Source organism: Ambystoma mexicanum, chromosome 9 (genome assembly GCF_040938575.1).
Source record: "Ambystoma mexicanum isolate Mex_15411 chromosome 9, UKY_AmexF1_1, whole genome shotgun sequence".
NCBI lineage: Eukaryota > Metazoa > Chordata > Amphibia > Caudata > Ambystomatidae > Ambystoma > Ambystoma mexicanum.
In genome coordinates, this window is record NC_090931.1 from 1,475,538,531 (window position 1) to 1,475,555,106 (window position 16,576).

Below are 16,576 nucleotides of genomic sequence, written 5' to 3' on the forward strand. Positions count from 1 at the left end.
AGGCTTGTTGTTGGAAATGTCATCATCCAAAATAGCAGTTAATGCTGATGGACTATCAGGGTGCTCAAGATTAGTCTCCTGGGCTAAGATGTCCTGTTGTGTAGTTGGAGAATTTAGGTCTCCTTCATTGACTTGATTAAAAAATAGCAGCTGCTAATTTTTTCTGCATGATTAGCAATAATCTGACAGAGCTGGGCATGTGTAAGAATTTGTATTGGCTCAGTAGACTTAGATGCACTGAGCGTTTGTGCAAAGGATTGTGAAAACTGGAATGTTTGTCGTCGTTCAACAAAGCTGCAAGCTGGCTCGGTTAGTATAATGGGTATTTCAGGTTCCGTAGCTATTTAATGACCAACAATCTTAGCGGAGGAAGGAGAAATACAACCACCTTCCTTCCTGTAGTTCTCCGCATAGATAAATCCCTGCAGCTTATTCAGCTTGGAGAGCATCACGGACTGTACAGCCTTGATGTTGCAAAGCTCATAATGGGTGTAATCGTGTCCATGATCCAGCAAGTCAAGTATTCTCGATATTACCGGGAAAGATGTTTCAAAGATTTGTAAGTCTTCTGGAAAGGTGTTGGAGTTAGGCTTAGATTCTGCAGCGTGTTCCACGTCAGAGGAAATAGAATGTATATCACTCTGTACCTCAGCAGAGGAAGATGCATTCACAACGTTGTTCGCCAATATCTCACTTTGAACTGCACTAATCGATAACCGGTTATTAACCAAAACTTCAACATCGTAGTTAGATGGATATGCTGCAAGTTGGGCTTCGCAGTGCAAATGCACTTTATCTTTACTACCTGATCGAACTGTGACCGGCGTTGAGGGTCCAGCAGAGATTAAGACCCTTTTTTCCAATTCAACCAAGACTGCAGGAGCCAGAATTGACACATCAGAGGGAGAACCCACTGGTGTGCCCTCTATGGTACCAAGAGTAGTAATGTCGTCCACCTCGGGCATACTTGGAAACATTTCCTTAGATTACCTCGAGCGGAACTCCCTTCTAACTCTCCTACGGGTGCAATTCCAGCTTTATCTAGTAAAGGTTCTATACCGTTAGACTTGTTAGAAAGTGGCGCAATGTTCACAATATCCATACAAGGCTTTTTGTTATGATAATTGGTCTTACGCACTTTGGTTGCAGATTGGATTTCAATGTGGCCACTACTTAAACGTGCAGCCATTACACTCTTTCCTAAGCATGCAAGTGTAACTCACAAAAAGTAATGCTGCAATTATTTAGGTTACCGTTTAAATTACATAGGGGGTACCTATGGAAAAGAAGTAAGCCCTAAATTGCACCCGCTCACCAGCCAAACAGCACAACAGCACGGCACTTCCGTGCACTTCCCAGATGCGCGTACACACGGGTAATGTAGCATGCTTGTGGGTAGGGAGCGGGGCTATAGTTGCAAAGCGTTAATGGAAAAAAAGAAGAACGACGTGAGTTACGTCTTTATGTTCAATCCGCTTCTAGCAACAAGAACATAAAGCAAAGGTCCCGCAATAAGCAAAAAGCAAAGAGTCCCGCACAAAGTCCCCAGTAAGGGAGTGTTTACTTGTTAGTGTAGTTTCTTCCAGAAGTAGCGTTTCGCCGCGACTTGGAGCGCCTGTGCTTCCTCTTCAGCATACAGGCATGCAAGGGTTTATCAGCTTCTGGCGCAGTCCAAACCCAATGGACAGAGAACCAAGAACACGTCTCCAGCACAGGGTTTCCAGCACAGCAGCACAGCACTTCTGTGCACTTCCCGGATGGGCCCTTTCCCCAGGTGACCTGGTGCATCACACAGAGCATTTTGAGGGATGTTCTGTGTATAATCAGATGCCAATGGGATGTGTTGAGTCTTGGGGTGGCGTGATTTTTGATTCCCAGATCAAATGTCAAAATACTTGTTCGGTCAGAGCAGTTGTAGTTTGTGTATCATCTTTGTGGGCATGCCCATGAATAAGCTATTGCAGTCCATCAGTTCTAGACAGGGCAAGGATACACCAACTACAGAGGCAGGCCAGATTCTTGGCCTGATCAGGGTACACCAACTACAGAGGCTGCCCAGCTTCCTGGCCTTGTCAGGGCACACCAACTACAGAGGCTGCCCAGCTTCCTGGCCTTGTCAGGGTACACCAACTACAGAGGCTGCCCAGATTCTTGGCCTTGTCAGGGTAAACCAGCTACAGAGGCTGCCCATCGTCATGGCCTTGTCTGGGTACACCACCTACAGAGGCTGCCCATCTTCATGCCCTTGTCTGGGTACACCAACTACAGAGGCTGCCCAGCTTCCTGGCCTTGTCAGGGTACACCAACTACAGAGGCTGCCCAGCTTCCTGGCCTTGTCAGGGTACACCAACTACAGAGGCTGCCCATCTTCATGGCCTTGTCAGGGTACACCACCTACAGAGGCTGCCCATCTTCCTGGCCTTGTCAGGGTACACCACCTACAGAGGCTGCCCATCTTCCTGGCCTTGTCAGGGTACACCAACTACAGAGGCTGCCCATCTTCATGGCCTTGTCAGGGTACACCACCTACAGAGGCTGCCCATCTTCATGGCCTTGTCAGGGTACACCAACTACAGAGGCTGCCCATCTTCATGGTCTTGTCAGGGTACACCACCTACAGAGGCTGCCCATCTTCCTGGCCTTGTCTGGGTACATCACCTACAGAGGCTGCCTAGGTTCTTGCACTTTCCAGGGCAGAAGAACTGTTTTACAGCTGCTCCCTGACTTGGTCTTATCCAGATACAACAATGATGGCACAAAGACATCTCTGCCCCTTGGCTTTGCCATGCTCTACGCCTTCTTTCTCAGAAATTCCAACTAGCATCTTGCTTTGTCTAAATATTCTTTGCCAGGAGGTATCTCCACCTCTTGGCTCTATGATGGACAACTGCAATGCTGAATCAGTGGTTCTTGGCAGGACTGCTTTGCGGGCAACAGCGATCATTGTTCCATCAGCGATGCTTGCTAGCGGTTTATTCTTGTATTTCCACAGCGGCTTCCTCAGCAACCTGCACCTTGATGTTTTTGCTTCCATCCCCAGAAAGCTTCTCCCGGTTTGATGGGCATTTCCTCTCCTTAGCCTCCACCTCCTTCTAGGTGACTGGTGCTGTTCATTTGGGATCTGATGGGTATCTCTTTCTTGAGGGTCCCTTTCCTTACCCATAATGCATCAGGTTTGGACCGTATCACCTGGGGATGGAGAACAAGTTTAGAAATAACTTAGCAACCAGACATCTTGTTGACCGATTTCTTTTCTGCAGAGGGCAAGAAAGCAGTGATGCTGCTGTATTAAGCTGTATTGTATTATTGTATAGTAGGTATTGTCTTCCTTTGCAGTTCATTGTCATGGTGGAATTCGACGCATATATTTATAGTTTGGAAGGTTTGACTCAATAACATTTTTCTTAATGCATTCTTTCTTTTTTTGCGTTGAATGATGGCAACACACGTTTGACAAATACTTCTTACAGTCATATGTTTTGTGAATATGGCCATTTAGTAGTGCAACAGTCCAGGAATTCTGAAAAAATGATCTCCTAAAATGTGACGATAAACTAGCCTTTGCTGTCAAGCAATATATCATCGACTACAGAAATAGCCTATACATTACATATAAATCAAGAAATTGCCTCTTGGTTCTGTATTCCTTCCCATTAATTTCCTTGAAAATCAAATCTGGGAATAGTAACTAATGATTGGAGGCCATAACATCTAGGTATGCTGGTACTGGGATGCCTTCAGTGTCTTTATTCGAGGGGCTATTGTATTTGTATTTATTTGTATTTATTTAGTTTTATATAGCGCTTTAAGCCAGAGCGCTTTACATGAGAACAACAGGTAATACATAAGAAGCAATTAAGACAATTCATGAGTCAAAAAACCAAGAGCAATATGCAGAACAATTTGCCAAGATCAATAGAGCAAGACAAGGGTGGGATAGGGCAATAGAGGGAAATAGTAGAGCATTGTCAGGTAGGAGATTGGAGTAGGTGGGATTTTAAGGAGGCGTGGAAGGATGAGTAAGAGGTGATGGAGCGGATGGGGAAAGGGAGAAAATTCCAGTGGTGTGGGGGCAAGAAGCTGAAAGGAGCGGAAGTGGGTTGGTGCGCACGGGACAGTGAGTAGGAAGTGATCAGCGGAGCGGAGTGGACGAGAGGGAGAGTAGAATGAGAGGAGGGAGGAAAGGTAGGGAGGAGTGAGATCATAAAGAGATTTGAAGACGAGGCAGGGGAAGGTGGATTTGAGATGGGAGTGAAAAGAGAGCCAGCCTAGTGAGGAGTGTGAGGTGGAGATGGAGTTGCGAGAAGAAATAACAGAGAGAGTGGATGGCAGAGTGGTATAGGGATTTGCGGGGGGCAAGATGTGAAGTGGGGAGGCCACAGAGGAGAGCAGAGCAGTAAAAGAGTCGAGAGAAGATTAGAGAAGATATTAGGAGTTTAGTACCATGAAAGGTGAGGGAAGGTCTGATTTTGCGAATGTTATAAAGATGGAAACGACAGGCACGTGAGTAAGAGGGATATGGTGAGTGAAGGAGAGGTTAGAGTCAAAGTGGAGGCCAAGGTTGCAGACAGAGGCTGAGAAAGGTAGTTGTGAGGGGGGAAAGGAATGGATGGAGGAGGTGAGGGGGGAGGGAGGGAATTGGCAGGAAGGAATAATACTTCGGTTTTGTCAGTGTTTAGGGTGAGAAAATGGGAGGACATCCAGGATTTGATGGCAGAGAGACAGGAAGAGAGATTAAGGTGGATGGCGGGGGTGAAGGAGGAGAAGGAGTGGAAGAGTTGGGTGTCATCAGCATTGAAGTGGTGAGAAATATCAAAGGCAGAGAGGATAGGAGCTAAGAGGGAAGTATATAGGGAGAAGAGAAAAGGGTCAAGCACAGAACCTTGGGGAACGTCGAAGTCGAGGGAGTGGGTGGGGAAGATACGGCCGCCCCAGGAGACTGCATAGGAGTGGTTGGTTAGGTAGGAGGAGAACCAGTTAAGGACAGAGCCTTTGAGACCAAAGGAAGAAAGAGTGTCAAGAAGTAAGGGGTGATCAACAGTGTCAAAGGTGGCTGATAGGATGGGAATGATAGTTGCATGCTTGAAGCCTGAGGGGAAGGTAGCAGTAGTGAGACAGATGTAGAAAAAGAAGGTGAGGTAAGAAATGGGGGTAGGGTAGATTTGCGGAATCAGGGAGGTAGGGATGGGGTCAGAGGGGGCAGCAGTAGGGTGGGGGGTTTTAGACAGAAGGAGGGACACATCAGAGTGAGAGACTAGCGTGAAGTTGGACATGTGGGAAGATGGGGTAGTTGCCTTCTATTGCCTTCTACTCCCTAGCATAAGGAAGCAGCCAACATTGAAGAGCAAGATAGAGAAGGAGAGCACTGAAGGCAAGATCCAAGCTTCACAAAATGCGCCCTTACAAGTGCTGGATTTCTAAGCATAAAAACCAATGAAAGAGTGGGTGTATCTCTCTCTCTCTCTCTCTCTCTCTCTCTCTCTCTCTCTCTCTCTCTCTCTCTCTCTCTCTCTTTCTCTTTCTCTCTCTCTCTCTCTCTCTCTCTCTCTCTCTCTCTCTCTCGTGTCTCCACTGGGAATTGATTGCTTTTTTGAAATTCTGCGGGGTTAGGAGACGGCACATACATATGGGGAGAATGGATCCTTTGGGTTTGCAGGGCAAAGCTCTTCATGCTTTACCTGCTCCTCATGGGGCACTTGAAGTGGGCGTTGTCTGTATCCTCTACGTGAAGTTACATTTCCCATGCTATAGACTCCAGCCCACGAGGTCATAAACAATCTAACAATCTATACATACATAAGATGCTGGAGTTACTTACTAAAGAATCGCCATGGTTTCTGGGCCTCAGGTTTTCGTAGTCCATTGCAGGTTCCTGGTTCACGTTGGGATTGTCATGTGAGGCTTCACCTGTGTTAGAGTGCAGACATTATCTTAATTAATGCCTTTACATGTATCATTTGTTTGAAAAGGTTGAAGGGAATAGTGTTACCTGTCAATTTCCGTTCACGTCTCTTGTGCAAAAGAACCTTCCCACAGAGAATGAGCGACCCAAGGACGGCACCAATGAGGAACATTCCACCAGCCACTACCAAGATGGTCAATATATACGAAAACGGATTTTCATAGATTTGAGTAGAATCTGTAGAAAAAGACATCTTGGTGGTTTGAGGCTCATCGGATCGGACCAGTGCATGGGTCTGCAGCTCACAGATTCAATAAAAACATGTTCTGCAACGCAGTGTAAGTGTACACCACTGCATGGAACGTGCCTGGGAGGGAGAGGCTTCGGCCTTGCGAGGGTGGGCCACTTTATGAAGCAAGGTTGAGAGGGACAAGCTGTGCGCTTGCTCAGTACGGTGGGTTTATGTAGGTTACATGCCTAGGAGTGACTGGCTGCGCGCTCACTAAGGTGGGTCGATGTATGGCACATGCGTAGGAGAGACTTGCTGAGCACATCATTGGGGATTCACTGTGGAGCAAGCTGGAGAGGGACAGGCCCTGCACTCACTAGGGTTGGTCTTTGTATGGCACATGCCTAGGAGAGACTTGCTGAACACCTGATTGGGGATGCACTATGAAGCAAGCTAGAGAGAGGGTCAGGCTGTGCACTCACTAGAGTGGGTCGATGTATGGCACATGCCTGGGAGAGACTTGCTGAGCACATGATTGGGGATTCACTATGAAGCAAGCTGGAGAGGGGGACAGCCTGTGCACTCACTAGGGTGCATCCATGTATGTCACATGCCTAGGAGAGACTTGCTGAGCACATGATTGGGAATTACTATGCAGCAAGCTGGAGAGGGACAGGCTGTGCACTCACTATGGTGGGTCAATGTATGGCACATGCCTAGGAGAGACTTGCTGAGCACATGATTGGAGATTCACTATGGAGAAAGCTGGAGAGGGACAGGCTGTGCACTCACTAGGGTGGGTCGATGCATGGCACATGCCTAGGAGAGACCTGGTGAGCACATTATTGGGGATTCACTATGCAGCAAACTGGAGAGGGACAGGCTGTGCACTCACTAGGGTGGGTCGATGTATGGCACATGCCTAGGAGAGACTTGCTGAGCACATGATTGGGGATTCACTATGCAGCAAGCTGGAGCGGTACAGGCCGTGCACTCCCTAGTGTGGGTTGATGTATGGCACATGCCTAGGAGAAACTTTCTGAGCACATGATTGGGGATTCACTATGGAGAAAGCTGGAGAGAGACAGGCTGTGCACTCACTAGGGTGGGTTGATGTATGCACTCATTAGGGTGGGTCAATGTATGGCACATGCCTAAGTGAGACTTGTTGAGCACATGATTGGGGATTCACTATGCAGCAAACTGGAGCGGTACAGGCTGTGCACTCCCTAGTGTGGGTTGATGTATGGCACATGCCTAAGAGAGACTTGCTGAGCACGTGATTGGGGATTCACTATGCAGCAAGCTGGAGCGGTACAGGCCGTGCACTCCCTAGTGTGGGTTGATGTATGGCACAAGAGAGACTTGCTGAGCACATTATTGGGGATTCACTATGCAGCAAGCTGGAGAGGGACAGACTGTGCCCTCTCTAGGGTGGGTCGATGTATGGCACATGCCTAGGAGAGACTTGCTGAGCACACGATTGGGGATTCACTATGGAGCAAGCTCACGAGGGACAGCCTGCGCACTCACTAGGGTGGGTCGATGTATGCACTCACTAGGGTGGGCTGAAGTATGGCACATGCCTAGGAGAGACTTGCTGAGTACATGATTGGGGATTCACTATGGAGCAAGCTGGAGAGGGACAGGCTGTGCACTCACTAGGGTAGGTCGATGTATGCACTCATTAGGGTGGGTCGATGTATGGGACATGCATAGGAGACTTGCTGAGCACATGATTGGGGATTCACTATGGAGCAAGCTGGAGAGGGACACGCTGTGCACTCACTAGGGTATGTTGATGTATGGCACATGCCTAGGAGAGACTTGCTGAGCACATCATTGGGGATTCACTATGAAGCAAGCTGGAGAGGGACAGGCCGTGCACTCACTAGAGTGGGTTGATGTATGGCACATGCCTAGGAGAGACTTGCTGAGCACATCATTGGGGATTCACTATGGAGCAAGCTGGAGAGGGACAGGCTGTGCACTAACTAGGGTGAGCCGATATATGGCGGAGTCGGTGCAGAGTCTCGTGAGTCTGCTTTGCCTGCTGGACTGCCACTGGAGCCTCACAGTCCTTTTTCTACCTTCATCAACTGAGAGGGGTGTGCTCATAACCCCCTGTACTCCGCGGAGCGGCGCGGAGTCGGTGCATAGTCTCGTGAGTCTCTGGAGGCTCCTGAGGCTCAAAGGGCACAATCCCCATGGATCGAGGAAAAATATCCAAAGTGCTGACAAGAATCATACATCACCCCTTTACCCGTCTGCAGCTGAAACGTGCTGAAGAAGGATCTGAAAGAACTTTACCCGTGCCCTGGAACTGCTTTGCCGTGTCTACCACAACAGCGGGGAACAATCAAGTAAGGAAATCCAACTCTCACTCTTCCCCAGCCGCACGCATAATATCATTGCTGCGCGTGTCAATGGAAGAACTGAGCGTTTGTGCTAGCGACGCGCGAACCACGCATACTGCTGTTTCTAGTGTAAATCGCTCTCACAGTGAGCCAGACTGTTTCCTTTCTCCCGATAGCCTATTGAATTAAAAAAAAAACAGGAAATGTTACTATTAACTCTGACTTCAGAGAGAATGAAGGGGGGCCTTGTGACAGTGAAGTATGGAGAGAAGGTAATGGAGCCCCGCTAAGTAATATGAACACGAGTGCAAGTTATCCTCCTGGGAGTGGTGCACAAGCGCTGGGTGAGTCATCAGTTGTAGACGATGTTGATGGCTCCGACGGAGACCAACCCCCATGCGCACAACCTGTTGACTTGACAGGGCCTGTATGCTTACCGGGAGCAGCTTTGCTAGCTGATGATATGCGGGGTTCAACCAACCGCAAATCGCAATGGCTAACCTCGGAAGCTACTGGCTCTTGGCTTGAATGTACTTCTGATACTACTTCCCTGATGACCAAGACTCCGCGCACGGGAAGTTTTTCACTGTCCCCTAAGTCTAGTGTCTCTCAACCTCTGTTAGACGCTCCCAGCCCCTCGTCTCCTAATAAAACTTCCTCCAAGGCGAATGAAAGAGTCCTCGCTAACGAAGTTCTGATAAGTAATTTGTCTGAAATTATGACAGAAGTAGAGGAACGAGGCACTAGAGAAGCTAAATGCAGCCATCCCTCCTTCAATTGCACCGACCCTAATGATTCGAAAACTTCTTATGAAGAAAAAAGCAATTCCTTGGCCATAGTGAATAAACTCCTCTTGGATTTAACAAAAATGAACAGCTCATTAAATGCCAAATCAACATCAAATGACAGTGATCCGAATAGTGGACTGACCGCCATTGAAACATGTTCTATGGCAAAAGACCTTGAGGTTAACGTACGACAAAGTAGCGAAAGGCTAAGGGGTCTTAGAAAAAGAAGACAAATTGCTTCCAGTGAATCTCCCCCCATACCATACTCCCAAAATAGAAATCAACGGAACGGAATTTCTTTGGCTCAAACCTCTCCAGCATCACCTAGAGGTTACAGGAAAACCAACACAAGGCTGCCCACATCTTCATGTAATGAGGAGCTGTCTGACTTTTCATCTTTGGACGAATCGCTGAATGCCTCTCCTATTAGACTCCAGCCTCCCAAAGGGAAACCATACAACTACAGAAAATCCGCCTCCCAAACACTGAAAGACCTCAAGCTGCAGAATGTGGTGAAAGAAGCCTTAAATGATCTTAGACCGTTTGTTTTGTACTCACTGACCATAGCTATGGCACCAATGCTCAAACTTTATGAGCAATTAAATGACAATGTCAAAGATCTAACTACACTTGCAGCATTGACAAATACCAAACTTGTAACCGCAGAATTGTCGCATAATGGAGGAAATACCAAAATGCAGGATTATATACAAAGACTTAAAGCTTTAACCAAGGATCTTGCGGATCAAAAACGCTCAAACGTTGATGAGAAACGTCTAATGTCTGAAATAACATTAGAAGCGTTAAGTCTGCTGAAACAGGCCCAACCACCAAAGAGAACATATGATGAGTCTCATCCAGCTTCTTGGGAATCTGAGTCCACATCACTAATGGCAGACACTTTATCAACTGTGCGGGATGCCTGTGTCCTTCGCAATGATGATCCAGGAAAGTCGTTGAGGACAATTGCCTCACTTTCAACTAAGAATGGACAAGAGGAGGCAAATACTTCTAGGCCTCAACTAACGCAGCCGACTGCGAGCATTTCCCATAGGGTTCCCCTGGGTGATGAAAGATCTATGAGCGAGGGAGCCAATCCCTCGGATGCGACTCATTCGGATTCGTCACAGAAGCTACCATCGACTGTCCGGGTTGCTGATGTCGTTATTCATCTGCCAGATGCAAACATTATATCACCTCTTATCGAGCAATCTGAAACCTTAATGAAACCTCCCTTAGTTACTCCATCTACTCACCCTGAAAACAATTTGTTGGATGAAAGTATCCCAGTGCCATCTACGTCTGCTAATGCTGAAGGAATTACTGGATCCTCAGAACAAGAAGCAAGTCGCTGTTCTGATACAAAAGACAAAACGTATGAAATATTCCAGAAAGCACACATTGCCGATGTAAACAAATTGCAGGAAAAAAAATCAAAGAATCAAAAATGCAAACGAAAAGGTAACAATATGGGACCAAGGAAATTTCTAAGAAATCTAAAATCAGTCAATGCATTTGTTAATACAGAAAAAGCAAACGAATCTTCTAAAAAGACCAATATAGATGCCTTGCAAAAGTGCCCTGATGTCTCTGAACCGACAATTGTGCTAGATGAAAGTGCCGAAATTGATGAGCAAGAGCTCTTAAATTTATCAGTCTATGAAGATGTGACAAATGCTGAAATAGACTATGAGGATTCGCCACACAAAATCACAAGTCCTGAGGCCTTGGCAAAAAGTGATCGGCCAAACTCTCCCAATGGAGAGCCCCGAGCCAGTAACGGGCGAGTTTGTGAATTAATACTCCCGCCAACAGAAGCGATCCCGTTGGCCCCCGTTGAAAACTCGAATAAATTCGAAACTATGGCTGAAAAAAGACGACGCCTGGGTGCTCGAAAAGAAGCCCCAAAAATTGGAACTGAAATTAGCTCAGCTTGCTGGAATGAACACAGCAAAATGCAGACTGAAGAAAATGCTAAATCAAAACTTAACATGGCTGATACGGCTAGTACAATTCAGCCCATCCTGAAGGATCCCAAAACATCTGCAACATCAAGCGTGGTTAACAAAAACCAACGAAGTTCGCAACAAAACCTCTTTGTAAACAAAGACAAACTGGCAAAATCTGCAAAGTATATGCTAATATTGGAAAGAATATTGGACACTAAAGATGGCCTAACCTTGAATCGAAACAATGTCCTTAGACTTCTACATCATGTTCCTGGACTGCGGTCAATAGAGTCCAATGACATTCAAACAGTGGACTTCATCAATGACCATCAGAATGACAAAGTCGGACTGCATATAAATTCCAGACTTGTCTGTGATTTACTCTTAAATGCAGTCTTGTTTCTGCTATCTTTAGGCTTCGACATCCATGAGGTCTCTCAAAATAATGTTGCAGACCCTTGCTTCACAAAGGCAATGGTAGCAATGGATAACAATCCGTCCTCAACCTACAAGGTTACCTTTGGAAACAATGTTAACTTAAATCCTCCCAATAAAGTTGCCATTACGACACCGATTAACAAGCCAGAAATCAACAAGGTACTAAATAGCCTCCCACAGGAAATTTTTTTTTTTTAACTTGGGAGAAAACATCAAAATTACAATTTTAGGAACAAATTCTGCAGTTGCAAGTGAGCAAAACATCGACTCACAAACTTTGGATGACAATAACATGACAAAAAATTGGAATTGGCTAGCGGGCGTTCTGGGAGGGCAATCTAGCTAATGCCATCAAGGACGCTGTAGTCCCCACATGAATGTCCTCTCATGGAACACCCGAGGATTCATGCATTTATTTAATGAATCTAAAAAAAATCCTCTGAATCAAACAGTGATTTGTCTGCAGGAAACGTGGCTGACTCTGTGCCCATTGTCAGATGAATATGAAATAGTCATGAACCCAGCCATAGCGAGAAAAAAAGGTCGTCCATCTGCTGGTCTAATAACAATGGTGGAAAAAAACTCGGGATGGAAAGTGAAAAGTGCCTGTAATTATACTCCATACATCCAACACACAATTGCAGAGGCTATTTCAATGAATCCGGGGAAAAAAATCCAGCTCAACATAATTAATTTATACTGGCATCATAAAGAAGCTGGTACATACAAATTTATGAATACAGTATTGGATCTAATTGACGCGATTAATAGCGAGCAACAAGTACCCAACATAATCTGCTGTGGTGATTTGAATCTGTCATGCTTAAGTGATGTGCAAGCTTCTGCAGCATCAACTACAACGCAAAAGTTGGCAGCAAAATGGTGTTCGGCCTTGCAAGAAAGAAACATAACAATGGCAAATGGGAACACCAGTGGATATATTCCAGCACAAAAAACATGGAAACGTGGAAAGTCATCTTCCACTATAGACTATTTCTTTATTTCTGACAATATGAGCCAACGAGCCGTGGAATTAACGGTATTAGAAGATCCAAACAGTGACCACAGTAAACTAACACTTACTCTGCTTTCTCTGACTGTAGTGAAACCAAACAGCTGGAGGAATCAGGTTGAAGCAGAATATAACAGAATTCGCCTGAAAATAAAGCCATTTGAGGTGAAGCGGATTACAGACTTATATCATAACCTCATAACAAACTCAACAGACGCTAGCCTTGAATACACAGTTGTATTAAAACAGTTTATGACCATCCAAAATGGTTCAAAAAGACCGGACTTTGCGCCTAAACACTGCTACAATCACGAAATTGCAGTAAGAAAGAGGCCATTAAGGAAAGAGCTAAGACACCATGCACAACTCGATCCAGATCAGCGACAGCTTGCAAAAAAAGCCTCAAAGCAGCAATATAAAAACTGGCTAATTTCGCACAAATCCATCCAATACCAACTGGACAGCGAAGCCATGTTAGCGGTGCTCAGCAACAAGAATTCAGCTGACTTTTGGAAACTCATTAACAACATGAACTGTCAACAAAGTGCAATTCAGACGAACATGGTCCCGCAAGCAGAATGGTTTACCCATTTCTACTCGGTTTACAGAAAAACAGCTCAACAATTGAACCTAAATTTACGAAGCTCACCAAGTGGGATTTAAGGTTCGACAAGGAGAGCATAGCACAGAGCATCCTACGAGCATCTTCTTCAAGAGCACCGGGTCCCAATGGACTTACCAACCATCTAATAAAACAAAATCCAGAGGATTGGTCTGAGTTCCTCATGCTACTGTTCACAAAGATCGCGGAAGAAGCCACCATACCATCTAGCTGGAAATCAGCAATTATAATTCTCATCTTCAAGAATGGAAACAGAGCAGATCCTAAAAACTATAGGCCCATAGCATCATTAGATGTCCTTGGAAAAATCTTTGCTATCCAGCTACAAAGCCAACTGATGAAATGGATTGAATCCACAAAACATCTGGACCTCCGACAAACTGGCTTTGTCCGAGGCGTTGGCTGCGGCCTAAATCTGCTACTGTTGAACATTTTGAAAATGGATGCCATAAGAGCAAATAAGAAAATCTACCTAGCATTTGTGGACTTATCACAGACATTTGATAGCATTGACCGGGAATTATTATGAAAGAAAATGGCGACCTGGAACTGCCCTCTCAGTCTACTCTTGGCTTTTAAAGCACTTCACACCGATACAGTGATAAGGGTGAGACTGAATCAACAAGGTCTCCTCTCTGAGCCAATAAAAACTTATAGAGGAGTTAAACAGGGTTGCCCACTTGCTGCCATAATATTTAATTTGTTCATCTCAGACTTGGGGACTGCATTTGAAAATAACAATGCCTTCGCTCCAAAAATAAACGGAAACGAAGTAAATTGGCTCCTGTATGCGGACGATCTAGTCCTATTGGATTTAACACCAATAGGACTGCAACGGAAATTGCATATCCTTGATCAATATGTCACGCAAAACGGATTAACTGTGAATTCCAAAAAATCTGTAATCCTAACTCTGCAAGATCTTCAAAAAAACAAAAGGAGAGAGGGCTTGAAAAAGTTTAAATGGAGAATTGGGAAGGAGTCCTTAAAAAGCATTGACCAGACCATGTATCTTGGCATGTGCATTAGCTCAAGTATCAATGAGTCTCCTTGGGTTGCGAAAACAAAGGATACATGTAAACAACTAACAGCACAGGCCTGTATACTTAACAAGAAGTTTGGTAAACATTCATTAAAACCTGTCATGGACTTCTATAAAATGAAATTCATTCCGGCAATTACACATGGAGCCAATAGTGCTCTGGGATGTCCAGACACCTTATGGTCATCGCTTGAACATCACTTCTGGTCCAAAGTCTTGCGTCTCCCAATGGGTGTACCAACTGCTTGCATAAGATATGAGCTAAGTCTCTTGTCAATCAATGCAATAGTAACGTGGACCACTCTAAACAAATTTAGAAAAATAACCTCTGATTCACCTGCTCCACAATATCAGATTCTAACCAATGCAGACACAGGATCGACAAACTGCATTCTGTCCCAATGGATAACACGCTGCAACAACATCCTAAGTGATCTATGCACCAATAGAGAGTTACTTCATATGAATCCTGTCAAAGTAAAATCACTACTATGGCAACAAGATTGGATTGACACAGGTGACATACGAGGGACTCATAGAATTATGAGAACATGTCCAGCTGAAGCAAGAAAACTAAATGATCCTCAATCTTACTTGCTTAAGTTCCCAGACACTGCCCGTAGACTCCTTTACATGAAATTTCGCTTGAACCAATTTCCAACAAGAGAAATGTTGGCAATTCGACAAAAAGATGGAGCTCCAATGTTGACCTGTCGCTTATGTGGGGAGGAAAATGAAACTTTGAAATACCTTACATTGTTCTGCACACAATTGCGACAGGAATGATCTATCCACTTGGGAAAATATATTGTGGCAAGACCAGCCCTGTCTGCTGAGGATTGGTGGGATATGATGCATCAAGACGTGGAACGCAGCCTAACACTCAAATTGACTTTCCTTCTTGAAAAGATGATCGAAAAGCTGGAAAAACATAAAAACGACATCAAAGTCGCCCTAAATGCAGCTTGAACATTGGCAATTCAAGAGTGTTCTGGACAGCAAAGGCTCTATACTTAGTCTTATGCCTCTCCCTTTCGCTTTTCTCTAGTTTTTCTGTCTATCTTTGCACTTATCTTCCGATTGGAGCTCCTTCTGCGGATCTTTATTCAAGAATGAACTTTCCAATGTATTCAGAGATTTTCTTTTTTTTTTTCTCTTTTCTACTTTTTAAAGGTTTGTAACAAACCAATAAAAAATAATAATAATAATAATAATAATAATATATGGCAAATGCCTATGAGAGACTGTGATGGTTGAGCTAAAACATGGCGCTGGTGCGCAGTGCATTCTGGGAGCACTCAGAGCCATGATGGATATTTATCCATGCCTCAGTGGAAAGCTACACTTGCTTTGCGAAACAACATGTTTTCAACGTTATTCGCTGATGGGCTTGGAATGCAGGCCTTCTCAGCCAAGGACACGGCACTGGGAAAGCTAAGATCTGCAGGTGCCGGCTGCTACCTGATAGCGAAGTTTGTTTTGGTTTGCTATGCCTGTGCCAAGGTTTCGAGATCAGTTATGGAATTGTTTCCCGGGGCGTTTAGGAGAGAGAAGTGCTTTGCTCCTTGAGGTTACTGTCGGTTGACCCAGCTGGCAACCAACGGTCACCCATCAATGCGCAAGCGCATTGCCAGAAGGTTCGAGAAGTTGCCACCCCTTGTTGAGGAGGGCATATATGCGGAAGCCCTCAACAGTCAGACGGGATAAGCACAAAGACCTCAGTCGGAGGGGGGGCGCTTCGGTCCGACACTCCTGTGGGTTGTTGTGCTCTTGGCCTGGCTGTTATCGGGGTCTTTCAGCCGATTCTGGCGAGATGAAGTTCCATTAAGCTACGCCCACGGTGATGTATTTCTTTCTTTGACTTCTTTATGTTTTCTGTGATCTATGCCCATGTGAGTTGTACGAGTTATTTCTATGTACCTGTAAGCTTTGAATAAATAGCCGTAAAGAGCTGATTATCTTCTAAAGTGTGCGTGGCTGTGAATTATTGTGTCTGTTTTTGGGTTGAAGTATTTGCTCTATAATTGCACTGGTGATTTATGGTAGTTCCGTGCACTTTTCAGAGGAGAGCAATACAGAGACTTGCTGAGTATACGATTGGGGATTCACTATGGAGCAAGCTGGAGAGGGGGACAGCCTGTGCACTCACTAGGGTGCGTCCATCTATGGCACATGCCTAGGAGAGACTTGCTGAGCAAATGATTGGGGATTCACTATGAAGCAAGCTGGATCGTTAC

General features: G+C 45.3%; 1 protein-coding gene across 6 annotated transcripts in view; it reads right to left on the reverse strand.

Annotated features, from left to right (window-relative positions):
- LOC138489239 (pregnancy-specific beta-1-glycoprotein 3-like) overlaps positions 1-16,576 on the reverse strand; it is a 222,083-nt gene that overhangs the window by 117,306 nt on the left and 88,201 nt on the right. For 4 of the 6 annotated variants that reach the window (XM_069616931.1, XM_069616932.1, XM_069616934.1 and 1 more), the window contains exons 4-5: positions 5,990-6,139; positions 5,819-5,907 (exon numbers count right to left, since the gene is read on the reverse strand). In XM_069616931.1, coding sequence (XP_069473032.1) covers positions 5,819-5,907; positions 5,990-6,139 — 239 coding nt within the window. The remainder of the gene's footprint in view (positions 1-5,818; positions 5,908-5,989; positions 6,140-16,576) is intronic. The other 2 variants (XM_069616935.1, XM_069616936.1) reach the window with 1 other exon arrangement.